Source organism: Callorhinus ursinus, unplaced genomic scaffold (genome assembly GCF_003265705.2).
Source record: "Callorhinus ursinus isolate GAN/ISIS: 27379988/994484 unplaced genomic scaffold, GSC_fseal_2.0 scaffold27, whole genome shotgun sequence".
Classification (NCBI taxonomy): domain Eukaryota; kingdom Metazoa; phylum Chordata; class Mammalia; order Carnivora; family Otariidae; genus Callorhinus; species Callorhinus ursinus.
The window spans coordinates 15,340,587-15,353,241 of record NW_027397089.1 but is presented as its reverse complement, the minus strand read 5'-3'; the positions used below and the strand labels follow the sequence as shown (position 1 = coordinate 15,353,241).

The 12,655-nt window shown below is 34.5% G+C and overlaps 1 protein-coding gene across 1 annotated transcript in view; it reads left to right on the top strand.

Moving 5' to 3' along the window:
- PIK3C2G (phosphatidylinositol-4-phosphate 3-kinase catalytic subunit type 2 gamma) overlaps positions 1 to 12,655 on the top strand; it is a 364,908-nt gene that overhangs the window by 150,024 nt on the left and 202,229 nt on the right. The window contains exons 17-18 of the mRNA XM_025879676.2: positions 5,732 to 5,825; positions 9,078 to 9,172. Of these exons, the coding sequence (XP_025735461.1) occupies positions 5,732 to 5,825; positions 9,078 to 9,172 (189 nt within the window). The remainder of the gene's footprint in view (positions 1 to 5,731; positions 5,826 to 9,077; positions 9,173 to 12,655) is intronic.

The following is a 12,655-nucleotide window of genomic DNA, read 5'->3' as shown; positions in this document are numbered from 1 at the left end:
CAGAGTTGATATTTCACTAAAGTTCCTTTGAAAATGTTTATCTTGAAGTTGCTTTCATTTTACTTAATTTTTTCACCTTTGAGTTTTTTAGCCACATGTCTTTAGTTTCCTTTTATTAACTTTTACAACTCTAGTCTTCAAGGAGTTTTTTCTTTGTGTCTAAATGAACTTATTGGACAAAAAACTATATGCAATTTTTAAATAATTCCTTAAAAATTATTGTACAGAGTTATATTTATCTTAGCTGTGGTACTATGTCTTTTTACAGATGCCAAAGACTAATTGTTAGCTCAAATTAGAGGAAACTAAGGCCTGCATAGATAAGAATCACTGCTCATGAAACTCATATAAAACTGAATAGTAAGCCAGTGTAATGTTTTGCTTTTGACCCAAATTGGTTTTGCTCTCTATTCAGACATGCTTGGAAAGTAAATTAATAACCTAAAGTTACTTAAATGGACAATTAAAATGATAAATAACCTTAAAGAAGTGATTATTTCACATGAACTCTTGCTACACCTAATTTTAAAAATTCATAATAAATAAAATTTCCTCACCTTACATGATCTTCTCTCCAACAAGTCATAGAATTTTACTGACCTTGTATCTTTTTAATATCTCAAATCCGATAGAGTGCCATTTATTACATTATAAATGATTTATTTTCTGAATGATTATAAGAAAGCTTCTTATGAATTTAAGTAAATGAGGTCCTCGATAATATCAGCCTAATGAATCTTCTAATGATACTTTCATTTCTTCCACAGACTCAAGGTATAATGCCCATGCCTCTAGTAATTAGTAGTCCCAAGATTAGCAAAATCACTAGAGAGTGGCTCCTGGTTTATTATTGGCAGGAATTATATTTATTTTTCAAGCAAGTCAGGTCACTGGAAAGTACAAAACCTGGCTTGTGGAAAATTTGAAATAGGTTGCAGTTCTTCTGCCACATATGACATTTCAGTCTGTAAATATCACATGACATTCAGAAAATATGGGTAGCACTCACCTCATTGAGGAATGCATTACTGAGCATGAAATGCCAATAACTATATCCCAAGAGAATGTTTAAACAATTTCAGACAACATCACAGGGAAGAAATGCCAAGATTTGTGGAACGTGTTTGTCCGTTGATCTTTGCCTGCATTCAGGGCCCTAGAAAGGTATTAAGCAGAATTTCTCCAGTGGCAGAGATCCCTATTTGGACCTATTATGCTAAAAGAAAATTTTAAGTCAACCAAAAAAATATAATACTTGTTCTTTTACACAATGATGTTTATTCTTAAAGGGACATATGATTTGGAGCTTTTTTCTAGTGCTGGTAATGAAGTTGCACTTATTCATATATATTCATAATTAGTTATATGAGCCTTACTTTTTAAAATCATTATATTTTAGTAACCAATGAAACTTTCATATAGAAAGTTGGAAAAACTTTAAAAATTAAGCTTAAAAAAGAAAACTAAAATCATCCATGATATTATCACTCAGATATTTATTATTAATATTTTTAATATTCTCATCTTTTTGTCAAGCTTATGGAAAAATATGCACATTTTTAAATGGTATTATACTGCATATATTTTTCATTATATTTTCATGTCACTTAATATTCTTTTAATATTTTTAGACTGCATGTATTCTATTATATGGTCATAGCTTATTTAATTTGAATTTTAGACGTTTATGTTATTTGCAATTACATATATCCTCACATATATCTCTGATTATCTTTTTAGGATAAATTCCCAGAAGTAGATCATTAGATCAAGGAATAATCAAATTTTAAAGATTTTTTAAAAATACATGTTGCTATATATTGCCATATGTATGAAGGGACACATTTCCCAGGAGCTTCACTAACACTGCCAACGTCTCTCTTAATGTGGCCAACTCTTCCTAAAATAATCAAATGAGAGTTATATTTGGGTATGCTTTACTGTTGTTAGGCCTTAGTCACATCTCAGGATGTCATGTGGTTAGTCTCTTAGCAATTTCTCTTCCAATTTCTTCCTAAACTTCATGTAAGAGTAGTGAATAAAAAGATCCATTCCTTTCCATTAATGTGTAAAAATGTTCTTCCTAACAGTTTCACATATTAATACAAGTATATAATTTTTCTTTTGGGCTGTACAGATGTAACTAATGTTTGTTCTCCTATTCCTGAAGGAGTCTGAAAAAAAATAATACATCCTTCTTTTTTATTACCTTCAGATTTGTTTTTCTCTCACCCTTTTGACAGAGGAAACAAATTTTATTTTTTTTATTTTTTTTAAAGATTTTATTTATTTATTTGAGAGAGAGAGAAAGTGAGAGAGAGCATGAGAGGGGAGAGGGTCAGAGGGAGAAGCAGCATCCCCACTGAGCAGGGAGCCCGATGTGGGACTCGATCCCGGGACTCCAGGATCATGACCTGGGCCGAAGGCAGTCGCTTCACCAACTGAGCCACCCAGGCGCCCCACAGAGGAAACAAATTTTAAAAACCTGGACTTACATAAATGGTATTTTTGAGTTAAATCTATTGCTACCAATATAAATTATTTCAGAGCGCAGCAAGAAATAAAATGGGCTCAATAGTATGATTTTTCTCATTATTATCATCACGATCAATCCCTTTTTATTAGTGACCTAATATGTACAGAGCATGGTGCTAAATCCTAAGAATTAAAAAAAAAAGATAGAACAATTCTTCAGTTGATTTATTCACTAGTTGAAGAATGATATATATAAAAAATGATAAATTCTAATAAACACTAGCATATCTTAATTGCCCAATGGAGTCAGCCAGTCAATGCCCTTGGAGTTCAGAGACGTGATTAGTAAAGATTGGGATAGTCACCTTTAAGAAGATTCGATTCACAGGCGCCTGGGTGGTGCAGTTGGTTGAGCGACTGCCTTCGGCTCAGGTCATGATTTCGGAATCCTAGGATCGAGTCCCGCATCGGGTCCCTGCTTAGCGGGGAGTCTGCTTCTCCCTCTGACCCTCTTCCCTCTCGTGCTGTCTCTCTCTCTCTCAAAAAAATAAATAAAATCTTTAAAAAACAAAAGAGGATTTGATCCACATTTTGAAGTAAGACTGGAAATTTAACAAGAAAAGAGAAGTTCTTCCAAGTGGGGGTAACAGAGCTCACAAAGGTGAGAATGCACATGACATTTTCAGAAGAAAATAACCAGTAAGCCAAAGCAGTTTATTCAGTATTACGCTAAGAGAAAAATCTGGTGTTCATCTAGCCTTGGCTATCTAGATAAACAGTATGGGCCTAAGAGAGGTACATTGGAAATAGAAAACCATTTCATGTTTTATGAGAAATGAATTTAGAAATAATTTAGGGAAATTTGTAAGGTATTACTATGAAAAATGTTAGTACCAGCATGAGATAATTATGGCCTAGACTAGCTAGTTGCAGAAGAAACTAAAAACAGGCATAATGCTAGAGTACCATTAGGATGAAAAAAACTAACTGAACTTGGCAACTGATTAGATATAAAGATAAGAGACTACTAAGAACTTATTATTCAGCTGTGCTTGTATCAGGGATTCATAATGAATGAGCCTGCCTTCAACCAAGTACATAGTATAGAATCCCACTGAGAAGGCTGAGATAAATTCTACAGGGGGCTACCAAGTAGCTGGAACAGCTTCCCAAGTAAATTGGTCCTTGAGTTTTGACTTCAAAGATGAATTGAATTTTGCCAGATGGGAAAGGGGGGGACAGATCAATGAAGAGGGCAAAAGAGGGGGAAAATATGACTCAAAATTTTAGACCTACATTATTGGAGAAATATAATAACACAGACCAAAAGAGGAAAGTCTAGCAGTAGAGATGTTTTAGGTGGAAAGATAATTCAGTTTAGACATTCTGCAAACATATGTGTAGAGCATATTCACAAATCTGGAGGCATCTGGGACACATCCATGAACAAAACAGGCAAAAATTTTCTGCTTTCATGGAGTTTACATTCTAGTATTTGGAAATAAATACATAATTAGAGGTATAGTGTTCACCAAAGAGTTTTGTTTTATTGTGATGTTTGTTTCTATTTTCTTTCTCTGTTGTCATTCATATCAATAAGATAAAATAAGCACAAAATAAAACATGGGTGACTAGTATCCGACTTAAGTCATCACTTAGGCAGGAAAATGTTCCAAGTAACTATTCCCTCTAAGACTTGAAACTGTCCTCAAACTGACCTTGATGTCTACAGGCTTCAGATAAATGGCTTAGTAATTGAGAGCAATAAATTAGAATCAATCACATTTAGTTAGGAGAAAGTAGTCTCTGCGCTAAAACAAGTTGACCTTCTTCTAGCTTTGCATTTTTATTGCACCCTTTCTGCTCTCCACCTGTGCTTGATGCTATGCTGGGATCTTCTGATTTTAGCGGTACTTCAGGAGATGTGTCTGGACTGTAGTTTTCTTACCAGGTCTTACTGCTAGATTGTTCAAGGGAGAAAATTATTGGAAAAGTATTCACTGGTCAGAAATAAGGGTTTTGAGTGACTAACCAAGGAAGTGAAATTTTTGTTGCAATTAAAATGCTCAGTTTAATTTAAAAAATATGTAAAACATTACATTTAAGCATTACATTTCAAACTGCTATCAAAGACAGTTGAGAGATACTGAGTAATACCAGTTTTCCTTTTCACTGTAACTGCATAGAATTCATTTCACCCTTCAGTAACCTGATATGCTGAAGAGACTGGACATTAAAGACTTTAAAGTTTCCTGACCTCCTTAGTATTAAGAGAGCTCTCACCTGATTGGTTAAAAGCATTCAGTTTGTTTCCATGCAAAAGGATTTTTGACTTTTGTTTATTTATTTCCTTGTTTTTTAATCAGTTTCAGTTACTATAAGTAGTTCCTTCAAGTTTTAAATTATGCATATCAACATTTTCTGAAAACTTGTTTATTTAAAATTAATTGTTCTTACAAAAGCCCCAGTTATATCTAATAATGTCAAAGCAGTATGTCAAAAGCATGTCAAAACGGTGTGGTGCTGAAAGTTATCTCTAGGCACTTCCCAGGAGCTTGGAGATAATTGAATCTAATTCTTCTGGTGGAACAAGATGATGGCAGCCTGAAGAGCCCATTTGAGAATTAATTGTTTTGGGGATAGATATTCAAATGCTAAATACTTTCATAAATTTAGTTCAGTAACAAACATTTATTAAATGTCTAATGGGTGCTAAATCTTAAAACAGACATATGCAATCCAAAAATGAATAAGGCACAATTACCCTCAAGACCTTCATATCCTGGTAAGATTTAGTTTTATTAAATTATTTTTTTGTTAGATTTCTGGTTTTTCATTACGATCTGTCCAAAACGCCTTTAAATATATTATATCCTACTTTTAATCATATAAACCATCAGGTCTCTAGCTGGTAATAATTTACTTAACAAATGCACGGCTAAATAATAAGCCAAGATTTCCATACACTTTAGAAAAGATTTTAGATATCCTACAATCCTTTATCGACAAGCTCGTAATTTCTGACTTAAACCCAAGTTTCCAAAATCGAGTTGAAAAGACTTTTTATTGCAGTCCACATGAGAGTACAGAATGTGGAAAAATAATAATTTGGTGCTAATAATCATCTTAATTGATAGTGAGATTATGATTTGATCTTCTGTGCCAGGGATGGAATTCATTCTCTCTTCTCCCTGACATTTCTCATGGATTACTCCATACCATTAATCGCTTAATAGATATAATTATTTTGTATTAGTTTTCCAGATCAAGAAATTCGTAAAGTGGCAGTTCAACAATTAGACAACCTCTTGAATGATGAACTACTGGAACATCTCCCACAGCTAGTTCAGGTAAGAACAGCAGAGTTTCCAAAGGATTCTAGAATTTTAACTTAATAATCCTTTAAAAAGAGTTTCCAATAGTCAACAGTAGGCTACCTAAAGTGGTACCGTAATTTGGCAAGCCAGGGACTAAATTATAGCTCATGTGTCAACTTGGGTAACATAGACATTCTTTAGCCCAAACTGGTAGTTACAAAAAAGGTCTCTAAGAGCCAAAGGGGACATTTTTTTAAATTATTATTATTTAGAATTGGGGGAAAAAATAGAAATGCTGGTGATAAAATCTTTTCACCTAACTATGTAGAACAATTAAAGTTAAATTAATGTTATTTAGAAAATAGTCTTTTGCTAGGCAGCTCCTCATAATATATGTGTTTCTTGCCTTTCCCTTAGAACATTCTAACATTGATTATAAATCTATAAAAGAGGTTTTGTAAGATAATACCTGAATTCTGCCAACAGATACTGCATTTTAGCCACAACATTAAATATCACAATAATGTGGCCAAATAAATAAAATATAGATATATGAGCAAACACTGATTTAGTCTGAATATTTTGAAACATAAACAGCCATACACCTTGCAAATGACCATGTAAATGATTGAATATCCAAACTACAAATAATATTGTTTTCCCAAATTGACTATGTAATGAGGACTGAATAGGTAGTTCTAATAGAGTGGTCTTTATGTTTTTCGTTTTTTGTTTTGTTTTTTAACTCCGATGTTTTCTTACCTGAAAGGTCAGGTTGTAATTACAAGCTATTTTAAATGCCAGGTGCCTCAGTTTTTGAACTGAGAACTTTTTTTAAAAAGTTTCTGTTTATTTGAGAGAGAGAGAAAGAGCACAAGAGGGGTGGAGGGGGAAGGAGCAGATGGAGAAGCAGACTCCCCACTGAGCACAGAGCCTGATGTGGGGCTCGGATCCATGACATGAGCTGAAGTCAGACACTTAACCTCTTAACCAACTGAGCTACCCAAGTGCCCCTAGGACAGAGAACTTTGAGGCTAATGGGGGAAACCCCTATCAGTGACTGGAATACCATATTGCTTTGCACATGGAATATGCATTTCTCCAAAGGACTCCTAAAGCGAAAGCTGGTTCAGAAATAGCTATACCATATAGTTACTCTTACCAGTTTTTATAGTTGTGATTTTTCTGTACTTATCAGGATAGTGTAGTGAAAATAAAAATTAATCAGACTTGTAGGAACACTATTCATCTCATGATTCATGAGTATTGGCAGCATGCTCTAGCTAACCTAAATCAAAAAAGTAAGTTTTTACAAAATTTTATATATACTAAGCCCATTTGAAAACAGCAGTCTGGAATAAATAAGCAATACACTTGGCACCAGGAAAATCGCTGAGAGCCATATATCTGCAAATCCAAATTCATATGACAAGGTGTACACAAAATCCAACAAAGCAAATACACAGAAGTAAAATTAGGAAGTGTTGCAACGACTCCCTAATTAAAAATGAAGATTATAAAATGTTTTGAGATGGAGAGAAATGACTCAAAAATAAATAAAACTGAGAAGAATTTTCAAAACATTTATTATAGAATTTTCCCTTAAACTTCTATGTTCTTCCCAACTTTAAAACTTTAAACACATAAAAACTTTTGAAATGCAAAAAATCCTACCCTATTGATTATTTTCTTGAAATATGTTATTTTGTTATGTATTATATTATTAGAATTATGCAGGATGTATTAAAGAAATAAGACAGGACTCTAAGACCATAACAAAAACAGAACATATTGTTCATAGCCAGAAAGCAATTAAGACACAGACCCAGAGGTTATGGCAAACCACAAGTCAACACTGTGTGGGTGGGTTCCAAGAACAGTTCATAATAATGCAGTGTACACCAGAAATATTGCCTGCCTACTAGATGGTGAGGTAGGACTTAGGGGGAAATTATGCCAGTGCACAGAGTGATGTAGGGAGTTTGGAAAGAAGTGAAGCAATTTAAGAGCAACAAGTAGTTAATCAAGAAGAAATAATGGGGAAATCTAAAAAGAAAGCTAAAAAGACAAGCATGGAAGTAAATTCTAAGACATCTCTCTCTTGCTTATGTGCTCATATGATATGCTATTAGGGCATCAACCCAACTTATGACCTGGTCAGCCCAGTATTAGCAAGTAAGTGAAAGCAAGCCATGGCTGCAACTTAAGAGAATATACATTATGGTCTTTATACATTCAGACAGCATTAAGAGTTTATGCAAATTTGCTGAAATCATCTTTGGCACTCTTATACCTTAGGAATTCATAAACTTTCCCATCCTTGAGTATGGTCAGCATATTGAAGTATTTCTTCAGGTGTGTATGTGAATGCGTGTTGTGCCCACTTTTGTCTGTTGTCTGTACTGTGGTATAAAACCTGGCTTAAACTCCGTGTGTGTGCGTGCGTGTGTGTGTATGTGTGTATGTGTGTGACTTAAATGGCTATTGAGCAAATAAATAGAAGTTTTGCCTCTTAAACAGGGATGGAAATTTTTATGAAGAGAGCCTGGTTTTCATTTTCATATATATTTATATTTCTGGGATGATAATGGGGCCCAGGTACTTCCTGAGGACAGTGAAGCCCCTGCAGAGTACCTAATCTGAATTAGGTCCATGAGGATATCAGGAGCTGCCATTACTGTCTGTATGTTCCACCAGGTTAGGTATCCTAGAAAATCCTAAAGAGCTGTTCAGAGACAATGAGGGAAAGGATTTGGGGAGGGGTGAGCTAGGCTGGCACCAATCAGCTCTGAAACCTCTAAGTAAAGTTTCAGATTCTGCAGGGTAATAGTGATGTATCAGTTGGTGATTTCAGTTAAGGCTTTGAATGTGCATTAATTTCATTCCACAAAGAAAAGAAGTATCTACTATTTAATAATGCCATTTTTATATCTAGGACACTAATCATACTATGTATTTTTGTGTGTGCCAGGATTCTCCTCCTAGGCATGGTTGAACTCCACCAACCATCTGCCCTCATTTATTATCCTGTGATACTAAAGCATAAATAAGAAAAAGACTAACAAATCCAAATTGTGATGTGTGTGCTATGTTATTATACACCAGCTAATAAGGTTATCTTATAATAATATATCAAATATAATCAAATATCAAATATAATTTTAACATTTTGTTAAAATGTTTATGCTGTTTTCCTTTGTCTTTTCATAAGCCTCTTAAGTCCCTTTGTATTTTGCTAGAATTTTGTTACTAAGAAGAGTAAATTAATTATATCTCTTACTTCAGGCTGTCAAGTTTGAATGGAACCTTGAAAGTCCTCTGGTACAATTCCTATTGCACCGTTCATTGCAAAGCATCCAGATAGCCCATCGTCTTTACTGGTAAGATTAACTAAAATAGGATAGGATGTCTTTTTTTGTTGTCAACTTCTCTCTGTGGGACAGCATTAGAAGAAGTAGAAGATTTCTTACCTTGTAATTGATATAAACCTCCAATTAAAGTTCAGCCAAAATCAAGTCTTTGTCAAGGTTATTTTTATTGATGAGTATAATTTAACTGTCATCATCTTCAAAATCTTCCTTTTGTACAGTGGCTGCTGTTTAAATCTAATCAGAATTTTAAATTTGGATGATATCTTTCCTATAGCTTTATTATTTTTTTTAAGAGAGAGGGAGCGAGTGCATGCACTCACATATGTATGGCAGACAACATCTACTAGCTTTAATTGCTAGGGAAGAACTTTAATTAATAGGGAAAAAGAGAATCTCATTTTTTAGTATGTTTTTCCCCTTAAAGAAATGTAACTCATGTTGACATCACTCTTCCCACGAAAATAACTCAAGCATTTCATAGCAAAGTAGAGATACAAGGAATTGTTAGCCACCAATGTTTATTTTGATGTTCATTTTCTTCTCAAATGTCTAATATAAAAAGCAGAACATTTTCCTCTTCTATGTCAGTATAGGGAGGCATCACACACATGACTAGCCCTGGGCCCTTCACTGAATGGACTCTTTCACCAAGCTTTGAATGAAGTCTTATTCTCCCCAGTTTTTCAATCAGCTACTACCTTGCTAAGGGAACTTAAGTGGATACATTTTGTGGTCTTTTGCTCTCACAGTAAAACTAGGACTAAATTACCAGGGCCCAGCTGTGCACATGCAGACTTGTGACAGAAGGGGGCAGAAGAGGGCTGCTTGAACTTTCAAACTTGATGCCAAACCAGAGATGGCAAGGCTAAAGCAATTTCAGGAGATTGACCCAATCAGGTATTAGGCAATTGATATCACTGGTGAAATCAAAACTGGATTGGAGAGAGAATATGAGAAGTCAGGGACTAACCTAAATCAGGAATTAGGGCCCCAAAGAACAATTTGTTGCGGTAGTGTCTGCTGGTCCTGAATGACTTAAGGCAATGGTATTTCGGACACCACAAGGCCTTTCCAAGGTGGCAATGGCATTAAAGGACCAAATCCTATGAGCTTTAAGATACCACTCATAAAATTGAGATGATGCAAAATCTTCCCATTCATTTTCTGAACGCTCTGTCCTAAACTTTTCTTATCTAGAATTTTGGGGCAATTTCTCAAATCAAGGACTACTGTAAATAAAGCAACATAATGTGGAAATTTTGCGTCTTGTGATTGAAGTCACACCTGTCCCTCTCATCCTTTCTTTCTTTTTTTTTTTTTTGAAAGAGAACTTTTTATTACTTTTATGTACAGAAAATTCAACAGTGTCCACTCAGCCTAGTTTGGTGGCCCTTTAGTTTTTGCCTTTTCCAGTTTGGCGACGCAAGCCATCGACTTTGGATGCAGGACGTTGCTTCCCTAGTGGCAGGGGATCTCATCATATCTGTCATTGTAATTGGTCCTAATGGCTGCCACCAGCTTAGCCAGAGCTGCTTTGTCTTCCCAGTTAACCTGTGTGAAGACGACAGTGGTGCAGGTCTCCCTGTGGCCCAGACCCGAAGCTGGCCTCCCTCTCATCCTTTCTCCTAAATATGGCTTACCTGATGCCTAAAATTCTATTATCAGTGAGTCACTACTTTAGGTTAAGCATTGTTCCCTCCCAGAATTTTTTTTCTAATGTGGAAATAGATATATTCAGAACATAATGCTTATGATGAATTAGATGATCATTTGTTCATTTATGTGACAAACCTTGAGATACTAGACACTGTTGAACTATTAAGGATAAAGCAGAATAGCCCTTTGCCTAAACAAGCTCACAAGCTAACAACAGCTAACAGCCAGGCAGCAGGGAAGATCCACTGGCTATATGAAGGGGAAAACTGACCACAAATCCTGTCCACTTTATGGTGATCCATCCCAAATACAACCACAAAATAGAGAGGCAAGGCTGGCCATCAAATAAATAAAAAAGCCTAAACATGCACTCCAATTCTGCCAGAGTTACATACCAATGAAGGCATACAAATGAATACACAGAGGAGGTCAATCCTTTCTCTACTTTGAGATCTGAAATATTCCCTGAAGAAAGAGTAAAGAGCTGTATTTCAAGTTATCACAGTGTAATAGAGCATGCATGATACAGAATCAATAGAAGGTTTTAAAGCCTCTCCTTTACCTTCTAGAATCATTACATTACTACTAACTCACCTTTTACCTTCACAATGTAATGAATAATAAATTATTGCTTCACTCTTTTGTAAAGGAAAGATATGTCTTGCTGTCATTTAATATTGATCTCTTATAATCATCTTTCACCTTATTGTTCTCAGAAAAGTACACAGGATAAAGACTCTGCAATAGCAATTTGCTAAGCTAACAATAGCTATTCTCTACCTCAACCAAACTGAAAAAAAGTCATGGATATTTTTAAGAAAGTTTACATTTTATGCAATAATCTGTAAAATTCATTAGCATAGTATTCTAGTTAAGGCACAATATAGGAACAGCTGGGGGGTTTTTTTGTTTGTTTTATTTCTATTTTATGTGATAAGGGTTGTATATAGTTCTTTTCATAAAAAGACTTTTAAAAACAGAATGCAATTTTAAACTAATTTTCTTATATCATTTGTGTTATTTATTTTATTAAATACATGAAAATAGAATCTTACAATTTTATACAAAGTTCTACCTCAAATCAATGCAAAAGCCAGGAACAAAGCTCCACCTTAAATTTATCCCCAATTTAAATTATGCCCTCTTCAAATTCTTCTATTTTGTTAAAAAAAAAAGTAAAGAGTTAAAAAAGTAAACATTTTGTGCATACATACTGACCTCAAATGTTGGAACTTGCATCAGATCTGGCCTGTGGGAACTGAACTTTCTAATCCACTCTCCAGCAATTTTTCATTATAACAGCCACATGCAATTAGATCACTGCTTGCTTAGATGGTAATCTGGTATTCCTATAATAGTATCAGTCTTCCTCTGTCATAGTTTATGCTGGGGATTTGGGGTAAGTCCTTGAAAAACAGCATTATATTGCTTAATTATCATTGTTTCTCAATCATACTACAGCTTTACTTTAGCCAACAAAATATATGGTCAACAAAAAGGAAATCTATTTTTCCTTAATATGACCTTAATATTAGTAATTATCTTTGTCTTCTAATAATATTTGAATTTGGCCTCTAAAATAAATAGACTAATAAATACTCATAGAGTTATAGGATTTGGGAGTCAAATGGAACCTTGCAAATGCTATAGCATTTTTTTTCTCACCCAGAAAGGGATTTCAACAAATTAAGTGACTCATCCAATGACAATCATCTAGCTAGCTAAAGAATTGAGATTAAAATTTTTTTTCATGGCATCTCATGCTCACTTCAGGTCTCTTTCCGATTCACCATCTACTTGTAAGAAAAGTACAACTTGAAGAATTCACAAAATGTT